The 18053-nt window shown below is 35.0% G+C and overlaps 1 protein-coding gene across 8 annotated transcripts in view; it reads right to left on the bottom strand.

The window, feature by feature from the left end:
• The window catches only part of ABCD3 (ATP binding cassette subfamily D member 3), an 84407-nt gene that overhangs the window by 12911 nt on the left and 53443 nt on the right, over positions 1–18053 (bottom strand). For 4 of the 8 annotated variants that reach the window (XM_081486230.1, XM_081486233.1, XM_081486231.1 and 1 more), the window contains exons 6-16: positions 17254–17351; positions 16787–16910; positions 14551–14607; positions 12128–12270; positions 9413–9482; positions 6748–6817; positions 6559–6656; positions 6354–6445; positions 4638–4729; positions 4488–4551; positions 4296–4359 (exon numbers count right to left, since the gene is read on the bottom strand). In XM_081486230.1, coding sequence (XP_081342356.1) covers positions 4296–4359; positions 4488–4551; positions 4638–4729; positions 6354–6445; positions 6559–6656; positions 6748–6817; positions 9413–9482; positions 12128–12270; positions 14551–14607; positions 16787–16910; positions 17254–17351 — 972 coding nt within the window. Of the gene's footprint in view, positions 1–4295; positions 4360–4487; positions 4558–4634; positions 4730–6353; positions 6446–6558; positions 6657–6747; positions 6818–9412; positions 9483–12127; positions 12271–14550; positions 14608–16786; positions 16911–17253; positions 17352–18053 lie in introns of all 8 variants that reach the window. The other 4 variants (XM_081486232.1, XM_081486235.1, XM_081486236.1 and 1 more) reach the window with 2 other exon arrangements.

Genomic DNA, 18053 nt, shown 5'->3' on the forward strand with positions numbered 1-18053 from the left:
GTTGAGTCTTAGGTTCCTATTACTTAACTCAATGAATATGTATTGAATACTAAGTGTCAGGCCCTGTTCTAAGGCAATACAGCTGCTACATTAGTGAGTAAAAGAGACCAAAAAACCCCCAAACAACAACAACAACAATACACCAAAATCCTTACCCTTACCAGTATACATTTTAGTGGGAGACCACACATACAATAAGGAATATGCATAATAAATAAATAAACAGTATGTTAGAAAATAAGTATAATGGGGGGGAATAGATAAAGGTAAAAAAAACAAAACAAAAAACTAGGGGTTGGGGGGTGCTGCATTTTAAAGCTGGTCAGGCCAGGCCTCACTGAAAATGACAACTGGGCAAAACTTTTGAAAGAAGTAAACTAGAAGTTTATCTGGAGGAAGATCATTACAGTTTCCACCCACAAAAAGGAGCTACAAAAGCTGAGCAGGAATGTACCTGTCCTGTTCAAAAATCTGAGAGGATTCTGCTAAAGAAGAAAGAGTAGGAGAGAAGAATGGGAGAACTGAGCTCAGAGAGGTAGACGGGGTGGCAGGGTAGTAGTGGGCAAATCCTACAGGGCACTGTAAGCCACTGAAGGAGCTTCTCCTGATGTAATATACCAAGCCACTTGCATTATTCACACCAGTCAAAGGTGGGAGCAACAAAATGTGACATATACATACAATGGTATATTACCATTCAGCCTTAAAAGGAATGAAATTCTGTATGTGCCACAACATGAATGAACCTGAAGACATGATGTCCCTCAAAAAATGCCAGACACAAAATGACAAATATGATGACTCCACTTACATGAGGTAATCAGAATGGGCAAATTCATTGAGACAGAAAGTAGAACAGAGGTTATGTGGGACTGAGGGGTGGGGAGAAAAAGGAGCTATTGTTTAATGGGTGGTTTCTGTTTGCTGTGAAGACAGTGGTGACGGTTGCACCATACACTAAATGTACTTAATGCCACTAAATTGTACACTTAAAAATAGTTAAAACAGTAAATTTTATATTGTGTGCATTTTACCACAGTTGATCTCTAACAAAATGCCACAACTTACGCACATCACTGTTAGAGAAGGAGCTATTGTGAATGTCTTTTCCAAATGATGAGTGGTCTCTTTTTCCGAGAAACTAGAGAGTCATTTTGATGGACTTGTAAATACATACTTCTTGCTTCTATACAATTGAAAATAGTGAATATTCCTAATAATACATTATATATAATAACTGTACTCTATTACAATAGTGATGCCTTGAGGAATGCCTGAAGTTCAGAGAACTATTAATTAAATGGATCCTTATCACCCTGATTTATCTAGATAATGTTAGCCATAAGTATTTTTTCCTGCACCTAAACACTTATTGTGGTTTTCACTGCCATCCTATAGCTCTCCACATTATTTGGTGCAACATGCCAGGAAACCTAGAAACCAAGTTTGTAATGATGTGTATAAATAATAACTAGAGTTACTGAAATCCTTAGATACTCTTATGCACAAATGTCTTGAGACTCAGCATTAACTTTTTTTTACTCCACGGTAGTAATAATGTTGGACAAAACTTCCAATTATGCCATCAGCCATGGTGAGCCAGTGATAATTTTTCCAAATTAAAAGAATTATAAGACCGTATTTAGCCCCCCCCCCAGATTGAATTACGACTAAAAGCCAAGGGTAACTTTCACTGAAAACCAAGTTCTTAAGAACACTCTATTACTGAGGATCCTGGATTGCTTTACTAGGGCAATGAATGCTTTGAACCACATATTTTTCTTTATTTTCAAGCAAGCCAGATGGGGAGAAAACAATCAGATGCTACCAAAAAAAAAAAAAGTGAAGGATATTTGTTGAATTAAAAAACAAAACAAAACTACATTAAACAAATGTTGGAAAAAGACAAAATAAATGAGAAAAAGGCAAATCTAACAAAATATCTTAAGTCAGAAACAGAGAGAAGAAAAGCTTTTAACAGTGGACCAAAAGGACAGATGTCAAAGAAAGCTCCCAGTGGAGAAGAACACAATACAAGAATCATAGAACAGGTAAGAGTGGTATAGAACATGGTCACAGAGTAAAAAAACTTAAACAAGCAGGATTGTAAAATAAGACTTTACAAAATGAAACCAAAATAAAAGCAAAAAAAGTAAGGGCCTCTCTGAGGCTAAAACAAGTGAAGTTACCAGGACTGGCCAGAAGTATACTAAAATTCAAATATAAAGGTTTTAAAGGCAAGGGCTTTGGACTAGAATGAAAAGGACAGCAGTAGTATGGTCACCTTATGACAAAGTGAACAGACCAAAATCATGATCTATTTTCTCCATGTATCTGTACACACAGATCCCAAACCTCTCCTCACTAGGCACAAGCCATGTGTGCAACTGTACTGCTGGTGTATTCTCTGTCTGCATAAAGACAGAAGTAAGGGAAAGTAGGAGAAAGGGCCCAGAGGATTCTTCAATGGAGAAAATCTCATGGCTCTTTCTATGCTTGGGTGATAACAATAAAGGGGCTACTGGAAATCTATCAAAGATAGGGTTTTAAGCTCTGCTTATTCCTGATACCAAGCCCTGTAGGTGGCCACGTACTCTGCCAACGGAGCCTATTTGACTGAGGCACCCAGAGCTAAATGAAAAACACTTCTGTAATACTTGTGCCATTAAACATTTATCAACCATATTCACATTTTCGGTATTTCCCTTTGTGTTTCATGGCTTTAAAACAAACATGACAATATATAATATTCAATACTGAGTAAGTATCCAGTACTTTACAAAACTAACACTTCACATTTTTATGGTTTTTTAAAAAGAAAATGGAGTTGTACGTAATAAATATACATGCTAAAAGTAGAAAAACTGAAGACTTACCTATAACACTTTGAAAACAAATCCAATAACTCTACTTCTATTTTATAAACTATCAGACAACATTCTTCAATGCAAGCCGTTGGAAAGAATCTCCATATACAACACAAATTACAGAGGGCCATGAACATAGGGCATGTGGAGAAGAATTCTAGAGTTGTGCTTTCCAATACAATAGCTACTAGTCACATGTGGCTATTTAAGGGCAAATTTATTAAAATTAAGTAAAATTTAAAATTCAGTTCCTCAACTGTACTAGCCACATTTCAAGAGTACAATAGCCACATGTGGCTACTATACTAGACAATGCAGATATAGACCATTTCCATATCACAGAAAGTTCTATTGGACAGTGTTATTCTAGAGTAATGGTATCTGGAACTAGAGAGAGAGCCCATGTAATAGACATTGATTACTATCTTCAAGATTTTCAGATGTGAACTATTCAGAAAGTCACAATAAATACAAACAAAATAATAACCCCTAGGTCTGTGAGAATCTTATAAAATCATACAATAATTCTCATGTTTTGCTTCTGCTTTTTAATTTGGCCTGTCCTTTTGGTCAATAGACTCTTCTGAATCAGCATCACAGTTCACTTGGCTCAAGCTGTTTTGTGTCTTGGGTGAGGGGCAATCTGCAGTGCTATTGTGCTGGTCTCATACGGTTTTCTTCAGTAATATAAAAAACTATATTTTGTTTTTATAGGTACAGATCCTCCTGTACCATCAAAACAATACCAACTCATAAATTATTTTGATTCAAAGAGACTAATGTTATAGAAGGAAGTTTAAATATTCATCTTACAGTGAAGATTCCAATTATCTATATCTTCTATGGCTTTCTTGAAAGGGACTTTACTGCAAAAAGATTTTTTGATAGCAGTATTTGAAACTTTAAAGTCCTGTCAAATAAAAATAGATTTCTGTTTCAAAGACCTATTCTTTATTTTTTCTTCCAATTATACTGAGATCTCACTGACATGCAGTACTGTTTAAGGTATACAGCACAGTGATTTGACTTCCATTCGCCATGAAATGATTATCATAGTAAGTTCAGTGAACATCTCATACAGATAACAGATTAAAGAAACAGAAAAAAAAAGTGTGTGTGTGTGATGAGAAGTCTTAGGGTTTCCTCTCCCAACAACTTTCACATATAACATCCAGTATTGTTTTTATATTTATCATGTTGTATATTACACCCTTAGTACTGATTTATCCTGTAACTGGAAATTTATAATACCTTGTAACTACCTTACTCCAAGGCAGTCCTCCTTTACAAAGGCTTACTTTTTAAAGCAATTTTGTGGATTCAGAGACTAAGTGAAGCCTTAAAATTCTTTTAAACATTCAGACAACAGTTTCTCAGTTCACGTTTTGAAGGTGATTTAAGCTTTTATATAACCATGTAAAAACTTACTTCAAAATTAAGGTCTCGAATCAAGATATCTCCATTTGGCGTTGCTAAAGGAACATGATCAAATCTATAGAGGAAATTAATAAAAAGAGAATAGTTTGACATTAAACACTAAGTAGATGTAGCTGAAAGAGAAAGGCTACTGTGTAGTTTAACAAATGTTTATGGTGCTAAAGAACCCTTTTCTGTACGTACTTTATAATGTTATCTGTATTGATGATTTCTCCAATTCCAGGTATCAAGGGAATGTCTTGTGCTCCTTCAACACATTAAATGGAAAAATAAGTATTAAAGCATCAAGTCATGTCAGCAAGAACTTATGTGACTGAGTGCATTCATATTTACCCTTTTCCTGTTGTGAGACCATAGTGCGTTCATATTTGCCCTGATTTAAATCCTTTAGTACTTGCATTAATTCTGTAATCCGAGCAGTAAAGCTGGAATTAAAAAAAGAAAAAAAAACAAAGAAAGCCATAATCAAAACCCCAATGGCTATCATATCTTTTATTTTTATTATTTATTTTAATATAATTGACATGTAACATTAAGTTCTTTTATTTTATATAAACCTGACTTAAGTTTCTAAACTTATTATGTAGTTTCAATGAAATCACTTAAAAGAAGTCTCATCAACATTAGTGATATTATACAAGTATTAGTGATACTATACACATTTTACTATTATGCTTTAGTAGGAGAGCAGGAAGATGGGGCTAAGAAAAGAGTTCTCATAGGATCCCACCTCAACAGATACCTTTATTAATAGGCAAGTCAAGAAGGTTGTCTGCCACTAGAACTGTACGGAATTTTCCAGTAAATACTAAAAAAGGACACACGCTAGTACATTTCTTAGGCCGATGAAGCACGAACCCTGAGTTCCTGCTGGGGTGAGCTACACAGCCTTGGATAAAGCTGGCCTTTCTTTCTGAGGACATCATTTATTCTAAGTATGCCACATGCACACTACTTTCCTGAAAACAGGAGAGAACCGAGGAGATCTTTTTCCTTCTTCCTCTGAAGAGGGGAAAAGATGAAGTGTTCTTAATATTAGAGAGAAATCACGGTGGTGATAAGAGAGAAATCAAAACTACTGACAAGAAGTTGAAAAGTATGCGTGGCATGATGGTCAAGGAGGAAGCACTCTAACCAGAGAAGCAAAAAGAATTGTTCTGTGAATAACAAGCAGAAACTTCCTAAAGAAATAGAAGCATCCTTTATGCCAGGACATGTAAAGGCATGAGGAAGTTATTAACAAGCTGGAAGAAAGTCAGCATTCTCAAGGAAGACTGCTCACAGTAGTTAACAGCTTCTTCTATCTTGTCATGAAGGCCTTAACTGCTAAAGGAGTAGAGAAGAAGGAATAGAGGAAATATGCAAATTAATCACAGGCCTGGAAAAGATCCAAAGTCATTCAACTTCTTCAGATAACCTGAAACTTAAGGTGCTTTTTTACATTATGTGTTGTCTTAAATACCATACCAAGCCCTGTATACTAGACTTTGAAATTTTGTAATATTTAATTCCATTTGATGGTCTAAGAATAATTTTACCAGATATCCTACCCTGACCAGTTTACAACCGGACTTAGAGCTACCACAAGGTAACTTTTCTTTTTTTTTTTTTCCATTAAAATAAACTTTATCCTTGCTTATGCACTACCAGTACCAAAGACCTAAGGGGAAGAAAAGTATGGTAGGGGACAAAAAAGTCCAAATGAAAAAATTTTATTCACTAACTTAATTTTCTGTAAATTAAGGAAAGACTGCCATGATTCAACATTTCCCATCTTATTGAATACCAGTATTCACAGAGCAGACAGCTTGAGAACAACTAACCTAGTTTAAGGCTCAAAACAGCTATCTTAAGGAAGCATGAAAAGTACACTATCAGAAAAAAAATCTTCCTAATTTTCTATCAAAACCAGCTTCCAAGAGTAGGAAATATGGGGAGGATTCAGTTGCTCCTTATCTCAACCTCAACTGGTCACAATCATTAAGGATAACATTTAAAAAAAAAAAAAAGATTCTCTGCAGTTGCTCAGTATTACAAATCTTAACTTACCCAGCCAACCGAGTCATTTCACGGCCAGCCAAAACTATTCGACCCAGAGCTTGAGACATTCGCAAAAGCATTCTTCCACTTTGGTAGTAATCCTGAAATAGAAAGAAATATTCGTTTTCACTTGTATTTTGAGGATTAAAACTAGCTTTTTTTTAATTTTTATTTTTAAGATTTCAATTGAGTCTGACTACCATTACCACTTTACCTCCAGAAGTTCCGAATGTGAGCTCTTAAGATGTCGAGGATGAGACAAATCTAAGAAAGGACGACTGACAACTAGGTAACCAACCACAGTGGCAAGATCTGAAACCAAACAGTTAAGATTGAAAAACATCAACGACACCTCACTTTCCCCACAAATTCCATTCTACTATCTCTTTTAAAGCATACTTACATTTGGCAATTATACTGTCAATGAAGCCCATAGAAAACCGAAACAAAATGAAATTATGTAGGTGCTCCACCTGACAGAAAGCAAAAACAAAAAATATATATACTTCCAATGTATTAAGAAAAATTAATCTACCATGAGGACAAAAGAAACTGTATAATTTATGTATTCAACAAGTATTTACTGAGTACCTATAATTTCCGATTACATTATACATCACATTTCATTGAGCACAATGCTGACCACAGAACAGGTGCCAAACAAAGCCTTCATGAATCCATTTTTATGCAAACAGAGTGGAAAACATAAAGAATATGAGTATGGTGTCCCTTGCATGAAATAGTACAATGATACTGTATTCATAATACTGTCAGATACATATATGCAAAAATTGATCAATAATCAAAACAAAAAACAGAAACAGAAAGATAATTTAGGTGAAACTAGTTGTCTGGAAATAGCATTCAATGCTTTGCTTTAGTAGGAAACACCTGGTCTTTCTCTAAGACTTGTACTACATTCAATTTGAGCCAAGTGCTAATGTAATGCCGCATAGCTTGAGTCTGCAGTTTTAATCTCAGCATGCATTATTCCAAAATTGCAAGTCTAAAAATGTATTTTATTCTGCATTTTTAATGTTCTTGACTTTTTCATTTATCAGATTACTCAGGCCCTGAATGATCTGCCACTGGGCTCTATCTTCAACCTCATCTGCTTCTACTTGGCTCTTTCTCACTGAGCTCCAGAAATACTGGTTCCTCAAACACGTTTCTGCCTCCTCAAACATGCTGCTGCCTCAGGCCTTTCCTCGCTTTGTTTCCTCTGTCAGGATTACTGATTTCCTAGATATAAATGCCACCTTCAAGAAACTTTCTTGCCATCCTAAATTGCTTGGTAATAGCCCCCATCACACTCTACCACATTATCCCATTTTATTTTTGGTCACAGAATTCACTATGACTTGAAAGCATATAAAATATTTGTTTACTTGTTTATTGTCTCCCCCACTAAAATGCGGGTTTCCTGAGTACAAGGTAGCTTGCTATTAATATGTTCTGCAAAAGAACAATGGCTGGAACATTTATTCAGTGAATGCCAGATGTTATATACTGAGCTCAATGATGACGCAACAATGAATAAACAGACAAGATTCCTGAGCTCATGGAATTTACATTCTAATGAAGAAGACAACCAGTAAACAAACAAGATAATTACAAATAGTAATGAATGCTTTTAAGATAACCCTATATGCGAGACAGAATAAGAGACACAGATGCATGGAACAATTTTATGGACTCTGAGGGAGAAGGTGAGGGTGGGACGTTCTGGGAGAATAGCATTGAAACATGTATATTATCATATGTGAAACAGAACACCATTCCATGTTCGATGCATGAGACAAGGGCTCAGGGCCGGGGCAATGGGATGACCCAGAAGGATGGGATGGGGAGGGAGGTGGGTGGGGGGTCCAGGAGGGGGAACACATGTAAACCCATGGCTGATTCATGTCAATGTATGGCAAAAACTATTGCAATGTTGTGAAGTGATTGGCCCCCAACTAAAATAAATAAATTTATAAAAAAAAAAAAAAAAAAAAAAAAAAAAAAAAAAAAAAAGAAAAACAGATCATTAAAATGGGAAGTAACTGGTGAAGGTCACTTTAGATGGATTAATCAAAGAAGACATGGCCTCAAAAGGTGTTAATTTCAGAGCTGAACTCTAATGCATAAGCATGGGCAAGCCATGTGAAGAGTGAGCTAGTTAACAGCAGTCCCTTAGACAATTACCGTAAATGCATTTTATCAGTGAACGCTATCAAATTTCAGTTATGTTACATATAAAAAAGACAAAAATTCAATTTCTTCAACCTTAATTTAAATAATTTAAAATAACAACTTCTTTAACCTTTAAAAATCACCTCAAATATGTATTTGATTTCAAAACTTTCCACTAAGATGTAAGCTCCTTAAAGGCCAGATTTGGTCCATCACACACCACTGTCACCTGGACAAGCAAGATACCTTTAGATGGTGCTCCGTATCTTCTGAATGAATAATCAACAAAATTAACTAAATTCAAATCTTCCATGTGGCAAGTAGATAAAAACTGAAGCATAGTTTGCATAAGAAACAATGTTTATATTCTAAGTAAAGGGTCAGCAAACTATGATCCACAGTTCATATCCAGCCTGCCACTTACTTTAGTAAATAAAGTTTTATTAGAACATACCACATCCATTCATTTACATATGGCTACTTTGAAGGACAGAGTTGAAGAGCTGCAAGAGAGACCATAGGGCCTGAAAAGCCTAAACCATACGTGGTACTTATCTTGCCCACTACAGAAAATGTTTGCTAAACTGTGCTCACACTATTCCCAGAAATACTACTGGAACAAATTCTTTCTGTAATTATCACTAAATTTATCATTAAATAAGACTAAGTAACCACTTCAAAAATACACTGATAATTATTTAAATAAATCTACCCATTTTTATAACTGGGCAGCTTAACATATTGGTTTGATAGTTTTTAGGAAAACACAGCATAAAAATTCTTTACAGCTATTTAAAATTAAATGTTTTAAAGATTAAAGGTATATACGTATCCTGGCATAGGTCAAAATTTTTTTTTCCATACATACATGAGCCTCCAACATGTTATCTTACCAGTTTTTGGAAGACTGAGTGGATTGTCTGCTTTTCTCTTTTATTTCCATTGTAAAAGGCAACTTCTTCACTATTAAGGAAAATAATTTAGCAATTAATTTTAATGCTACTTAAGCCTAGAAAATAATTTAAAATATCATATTTATTGACTAAATATTTGTATATAGGTGGACACTCTGTGACTAACAGTTTATCGGGTACTTCTCAAGCCATGATCTGTACAAAGCTCAACTGATCAGAGCACAGGAATATACACCTGACTGCATCACAGGCTGCACTACTGACATGAGTTGCATATCCCACATGTAGCCTGGCTGGAAAAGATGTGCTGAGCTAGTTCTCAGGAAAGTGAATAAAGAAACAAGAAGGAAGATGCGATGACATATAGGAAGGAGGACTGGGACAGCCATCTCAGACTACAAATTGAGTAAAGATCCAGCCAGAAGGGAAAGGAGACAACAAGAGTTAGGGAGAAAACAGGTGATGATGCACGACACATAGCCTTTAAGGGGCAGAAAAACAAATCGATTCCTGCCCGCCTGACAGCTGCCAGCTCCCAGGAGGCCTAGCTGCACAGGTGTTCTTATTCTTGGAACCCCACCATATCCTTGCAATAATTCCTCTTTCCTTGAGCTGATTTGGATGGGTACATAGGGGCCACAAGGATCTTAACTAGGATAAAAAGGGCATTTTATGAGTGAAGAAAGGTTCCATGTGGTTAATTTGCAGAAGTCAGGCAGCTGAGATTATAACTTGTATCTGACCCTAACATCTAGTTTTCTACTCTACCCAGAATGATGCAAACTGTCCCAGCAAAGTACCTCTTACAACAGAGGAAAGGAAAGATTTACATATGAGTCTAGAAGGCAGAGTTAAAACACACAATATTTCTTAGAAGTCTCTTCCCCAGCCTCAAAAATTTATGTGAACTTTATATTCTAGTCTAAAATGTACCTGTATTTTTTTTCCATCATAAAAACAAGGTAGCCCTTACCTCAACACCTTTAAGTAAATTAACTTTCTCATATAGTTGCATCATGTTTGACCAGCCTTTCACAGTTTCCTGTACACAATAATAGAGAGCCCCAGGGTATCAGAATCCTAGCTTAACACAATTCTGTACCTAAAATTTCTTAATTCCTTCTGCCTCCTTCACACATTTAAGTCCCTGGAGAAAGATAAGGTGAGAACTCTACTTCTCCTGAACATTTTGCCTTCAACTTAAAACCTGAAAGCTCAGACCTTCCAAAATACTAACAACTGTCTATTCAGCATCTTTCCTCTTCCATATCCTTCCTCCTAAGAGAACCCCAATTTTCTTAAAGTTCTGTATCCTTTTCTAGGCACCCAAATGGTTGAAGAATAGCCTCAAGCCCCCATCCAAAGGGGAAAGAGTTCCAACTGATCTAAGCCAGTGACTTTGCTGTAACTGCTTTAGTGATAATTCTGGCCAATGAGATGTGAAAAGAAAGTCTGTTGTGGGGGCTTCCCACTCTCTTAAAGAGACAGCAAAAGTGGCCTGCTTTTGTTTCCAGACTTTTTGCAGGGGACAAGGGCTGGTGGATCTAGATCTAGAACTGCTTTTGCCATCTTATGATCAGAAAAAGAACTAGCCAGAGGAAAAGGGGAACATATAAGGAGGACAGAGTCAGGAGAAGAGCCAGACATCCTGATCATGCTGTGCCTGGAGCTGGTCCATATTAAGAGTTTTATGTGAAGTAGTAAATGTCCTTATTGTTGGAGCCACCCGAGTCAGGGTTTTCCGTTTCTTGCATTGGAAAACATCCTAGCTAATACCTCTTTCATTCACTTGGCAAATCACCTCTGTACACAACCTTCTATTCTTCTGCCTCTCTACAACACAAAAAGCCTATTTAAAACCAGTATGTACTGTTTTATCAATCCAAGGAAATAAAGGAAGAAGGAACTTTTAAAAGACCATTTCCTAAATAATTTTGTAATGCCAACAGGGTAGTAAATAAATATTAGGACCCTCAAAATGACTTAAGGTTGACAGATCATCAATACATGAGAAAATTTATTGAGTACCTGCTACACATTAAAAACAGTGCTGGAAGTTTTATATATATATATGTGTGTGTATATATATATATATATATATATATATCATATTTAATCCTCATGACAACCCTATATTAGCTACCTAGTATAAATAAGAAAAGTGAAACTATAAATAACTTTCCAAAAGTCATATATAATTGATAGGTGGAGAAGGTAGATTTGGAAACTAGGCAGGGTGGCTCTAAAGCCCAATACTTCTCCCTACTTTGGATTTTTAAACCATCTGGAAAATAGAGACACATACAATGAGACTGCATTAACTTTGAGTGTTCCAAATACAGACTCAAACAAAAAATACTTGTGGATAAACTGAGATAAAGTTTTCTTTGAAGAAGTAAATTTGAATTTAAATTTCTGACTTTGCTTTATGTGAAATTAACAGAAAATTAGCCAACAGAAGACATGAAGAGGTCAATCAGGAATAAGAAAAAGGGTTAGAAATGTAGTTATTAAGATAACTACTTAATAAAACCAATATCCTTCATAATGTATATTTTCAAAAGAAGTAAATACACAGAGACATAATTTCAATAACAGTGTTACTAGATTTTTTGGAGCTGGCTTACATGACTTCAATATCCACACAAAGGAATTTTTAGTACAGTTAAATACATTTAATACATTTGTCTTTACCTGTTTGTGATGAGCCGAGAATTAACGTATCTATACTCTCCTTCAAGTTTTTGCTCAGTTATTGTCATCTTACCAATGGGTCTTCTAATTCGAGTTAGGAATAGCCCAGAAACAAGCAAGTAGGCCATCATGCTTGCTGGGCCCTGATATTATTAGGAGAGAAAGATATACAAAGATCAAGGATATAATAAATTCACTGAATGCAACATGCACAATTTATAATTAACTCCAGTTACTTTGAAAGAAATCACTCTTTTGACTTTTTCCCATTTCTTTTCTGAGAAGATCCCCGCTGGGCCTCTTTGTTTTTACTACTGATTTACTTCTCCTCCCACCATGCATCTCTCCCCCAGCTCTCCCAAATTTCCTCATTTAAAAACTCCTGATTGCAGTCCTCACTCTTTCTACACCATCTAAAAACTCTTCTGAAGGAACTCTTCTTGATATTCTCGATTCTACAATAACTTGCAGAACTCTTTTTCACCTTCTCACTGACTGTTAGTATTGCCTGAGGTTTCCTTTTCTTGCTCCCTTTGCCTCCCAAATTTATATCTCTAATCCCATCACTCCTAAGCATCCAAGATACTGTTTCCAAATATTTATTGTACATCTTCAGTTTACTTCTCTGTAGAACCTCAAGCTCAATTCCCTCAAATAAGCTCAGTTTGTCTTTCCCGTCTCCGGTGTCTTGCTTCTAGCTGCCATACTTCCTAATGTGGTAAAGTACCTAAATATGCACCGACCCTTCCAAGAGAGAAGCTTCAAGCTTGCCTTTTCAAACTCTTCATTCTCATACATATCCTTATGTTCTGCCATACTGAAATAATTGTTTCCTGAACATGCTACTCAATGAAGTTGTTCTTCTGTCTAGCAAGCCTGACATATCTAAAAAAGGCCAACTCATCCTCAAAGCAGCTCTAATATCACCTCCAATTCTTCTGGACACTCAAGACTTCACACTTCCACTACTGGGCTTATCACTCTCCATTACAACTGTTTGACTATCCTTTCACCAGATCATAACTCCTCTTCAGTAGAAACTGTGTCTTACTCATCTTTTTATTCAGACAGTGTATATGGAATATAGAATGTATTATATTGGAATATGGTGTGTATTATTTTTAAATTCAATGTGACTGATTCAATGCATTTCATAATTACTAGAAGTATGTACAAAAGAGATAACTAAAGCATAGTTTCTACCTCTAAGAAATACAAAATCAGAAAATAAGAATATATGGAGACATTTTTAAATATAAATATAATACTTAAGTGTTACAAACATGTAATAAATACCATAAAAAATTATACCAACAAGAGGCATTTAGACTATTTACTTATTTATAGTAAAAACAAGTTATAAAAATGGTTTAACCCAGCTTATGAGGTATCAAAAGGTTAGGAAGATAGACAAGAAAATTAAAATAAAAAACTACTTTCCCCAATGTTTTGAAATGGAACAAAAATCACTATATAAATTATTTATTAATAACCCACAAAATATATTTAAAATATACATACATGTGCATATATATATACATAAAACAACCACATTACTATATGATTGTGTTATAAATATATAACAATAATCTTACATATTAAATGACTAAAGTTAGACTTCAATAAGAATATTCAGAACATTTAAAGGTCTTACCAACACAAATGTCAGAGAGACCTAATAAGATGACCTCATGGGACAGTCAACAATTTATATTATTATAAAGTACTACTGAAACTGTTATAGTCATTCTAAATGTAATTAAACATTCATATTTCATATTAAAACAGCTGTCTCCAAATCTCTTTTTAGGCACTGAAATAAAAAAGAAAGTGAAAGTCGCTCAGTCGTGTCTGACTCTTTGCGACCCCACTGACTACACAGTCCATGCAATTCTCCAGGCCAGAATACCGGAGTGGGTAGCCTTTCCCTTCTCCAGGGGATCTTCCCAACCCAGCAATCAAACCCAGGTCTCTCACATTGCAGGTGGATTCTTTACCAGCTGAGCTACCAGGTAAGCCCAGGAATACTGGAGTGGGTAGCCTATCCCTTCTCCAGGGGATCTTCCTGACCCAGGAATCAAACCAGGGTCTACTGCATTACAGATGGATTCTTTACCAGCTGAGCTACCAGTGAAGCCCCTTTTAGGCATTACCTTGCAACAATAAATGCAGGTGTGTTCAATGTTTAAGTATTTCTGGTTATTAAAACCACAAAAATTTTCCAAGTGTCTGGCTTAAGAAAAACTGAAAAGCTGAATCAGAAAACTTGAAAAATCTCTAGTAGAGTATTATTTTATAACCAGACTTTATTAGCTACACTTGTAAAATTACACTCTTTGAGATACATAAAAATTCCAACAAACCATCCAGCTATTCACAGCACAGTATTATAGCAATTTAGAAGACAGAAAAAGTAAACTCACCTGAGCTCCTATTGCACTGGTTAACCTGAAGATATACAAAACTATGTCTAAAAATGGCTGTAAAATAAACATCAAAAGGCACAGAATTAAAAAGAACAAAACTGCCTACACTGAAAGCTAATAAACATGTTAAATACAAAATGCTAGTCAACATTTAACACATAATTGTCAACATGTAGAGTTCTCACTACGTATAAGGTACTGTACAGTACGTAGCTTGATGAATACATAAAAGACACAGTTCTTATTGTCAAGAAGCTCAAAATGGAGACAGTCTGACCAATGTCTGCTGACCATCAATTAGGGAAAATATTTACCACTTTCCATCAACTAAGATAGCTCTACTGTGACAACTAACCATTACTTACTTAGCAATTTCTCAATGTAGTATAAAGACGCAAGAAAATGATTTGAGTTATAACCCCAAATCTACTACCCATTTTTCTAGTTTCTATATATCTTCATCTGAACAATGAGAGACTCTTTCTTCTCTTGATGTTGGACTTTATCACAACATCTATATGTTGAAATATGTTGAGTAAGCTTATAAATCTAATTTTATGATCTAAAACTCAAGCTCCTAAAACTAAAATAACATTAATTTACTGCTCTTCACATAGAGACAATTCAATTGACATACCAAAAGTTGTACATATTTTGAAGTGTTTTTCAAGAAACCCAAATCGTGTTCATTTAAGTCCAGAGCCACCTTTTCTAATATCTACATCATTACTAGGATAGGTGGGTTGGTTCATAATTGGCTTGTACTAAGATGAACCTTTTCTTTCCTATCTTATGAACTATGAAGAAGTTAGGCATACTTACCTATACATATAAAGTTCAAGTGCACTTAAATTACTGACAAAAATAATGATTCAATTTAGGTCAGAGTTCAAATAATTACATATTTTATAAAGTAAATATACTGTAGTATATAGCACCACTACAATTAGTTAATTTGCTAACATTTTTCTTTATTGCAGATGTGATAAGTCCTGAGCTATGGACTAACTCAAGTGCCAAGATGTAATAAAGAATACACAACAAGGTCTACAGAATTACAAGAATAATATATACAGCACCTCCCCATACCAACCCCAACCACCACACACACAGGGAGAACAAACTTCAAAATGTGGTAATGAGCAGAGGAAAAAGGCAGCTGGATTACCGAGCAATTTGTTGCTACCTCAGTTTCTAGAGTTTGGATCAGTAAAGACTTAAAGAGAGCTAAATAAAGGACAAAGTTTGGCATGAAGTGAAAAAGGTATCTTAGTAGCAGGCCTGTCAAGAGGGGTAAAGTTCTTATGAATACACATTACTTTTCTAAGACCTGCCTATCCTTCTACCATCCACATGGTTGAAGAGGAAGCATTCCTAGTCTTCCATGGTGACCCAGCCCCCTGTATACAGTTTTCTGTCTCAAGACTGGATACTTGGACCAACTGTGGCCCAAAGCAAGATACTACAAGTGGTCCACTTTGAGACAAACTCTGACCACAGACCAAGAGCAGTCATGTGCATCAGATGGGAAATGGGGCATCTAAGAGGAAGAGGGGAGGGAATGCGAGGCAGACAATCATCTAGATGTCCACTGCATCTACCAGCTAATGCAGGAAGTAAAAGCAAAGAAAATGGCTTAATGAGAAAATCATAGCAAAAACTGTAAGGTTGGTGAGCTAAGAGTAAGTAAGAGCTGATATAACTAGCATGAAGAAAACTGGTTAAGGTCAGAGTCAAAAACTCTGGCAATATTCTGGAAAGGGGGAAAAAGAGTAATTAGAAAAACTGAAATATACTAATATCTTGTGAAAATTTTTTGACTATTACTTACATGAGCTATTAGAATTAGAAATGCTGAAGCAGAGAAATGGGTAGGAAGGCCTCCACGCCTAGGGTTATGGTTGTGCATTAAAGATAAATTGACCATTAAACTTTAACAACTGCCAGAAGTACACAGGTCAAAAGATAAAAAAATCCAAGTTTCTGCTATTTTACTGAAATCAGCCTGCAAAATTCTCATAAAATCTCTACACTAAATTCTCCGTTCTTGGCAAAGACACCTCACAACAATAACTTAAAAAACTAAGTAGTTGTAGTTAAAACCATTATAAGAACTTTATAATTTTTTTTATAAAAGCATTAAATACTTACAGGCTGCTGTCATGTTCATCATATACATTTGCTTAGATTCAAAATTTAGCGAATTAACAACAACAAAAACAGACAAACTTACCTTACTAAGATTTGAATACAGATCAACTACACTGTTACAAAACTTTTCTACATCTTGTGTAAGTAGCTGGTCTGGATTAGCTATTCTGTTGTCCAGATTTCCCATTTTATAATATGTGAAAGCTCTAAAATAACAAGAAGAAGATGACTTTACAACAAATGATTCTAAAAAACAACAACAAAAAAATCACATTATACTATGTAGTGCAAATTTGTAGAAACAGAAAAATTTGGAGCTAGAAGAGGACCTAAAGATTGTGCTAATTTATTTTAGAGATGAAGATGCCAGTCTAGAGAAGGATGATTTGCCAGTTAATGGAAGAGTCAGGATTAGATTCCCTATATGCTTCTGGTTCAAGAGCAATTCACTTGAAAAACATATCTAATAAAAAAGAAACAATTCTATATCTCATTATCATAAGTATTATTTTTTAAGTATTTTTAATATAAAATTAGGTTATCACTTACTGGAGATACTCCTCATAGAGGTACTTGGTTAATCTTACTCGGAAGCACAGTTTGAGCTCATTTAACCCAAACTTCAAGAAGTTATTAACCAGAGAAATCTAAAACAAACAAAACACATATTATTAGTTTTGCTTCATTTCTACTTATGAAATCATAATTTATTTCCTTTTCACTGGCTTTGTCCCCAAATCCTATAATTTTTTAATAACTGATAGTTTGAATTGATATAATTCAGTTCTGTTTTACTTAACATTCCCAAACACACAAAGAGAATATGCTACATCAAATGCAATTAGCTATTACCCTTTGCTTGAAAATTAATTTTAAAATATATTAGTATTAATTATGAAAAGAATCTTGCAACTTTTTGCAGTGGGAAAGGTGTGTATAAACAAACAAAAGGCCAAATTTGTCATCTTTTTATTCAATGTAAAGAACTTGCTTCAGGAGTACTGACATTTATGCTTAGTATATCTTTTATTTGCTACTACCAGCACTACAATCCTAGCTAATGGAATGCTATACACACTGCATTTGCATCTGTTAAAAAAAAAGTACTACAAGTTTTACACCAATTAATGCCATTTTCTAGATTATTCCTGGAGTCACCTTTACTCTTTTCCACCACTGTTTTAAAATTAATTCTTCCATAGTTTTAAAGTCACATTTACATAAAAATTTTGTCAAGAAAGCACTGGTCTGCTGAATCTCAGTCTTGATTGACACCAATGCTGCTTAATTTTCTCTTTTAGAAGAAAAGAGAAAATTGACCATCCTCAAGCTTTATTAAATCTGACATA

Source organism: Giraffa tippelskirchi, chromosome 5 (assembly GCF_054371585.1).
Source record: "Giraffa tippelskirchi isolate mGirTip1 chromosome 5, T2T-mGirTip1v1.2.pri, whole genome shotgun sequence".
NCBI classification, from domain to species: domain Eukaryota; kingdom Metazoa; phylum Chordata; class Mammalia; order Artiodactyla; family Giraffidae; genus Giraffa; species Giraffa tippelskirchi.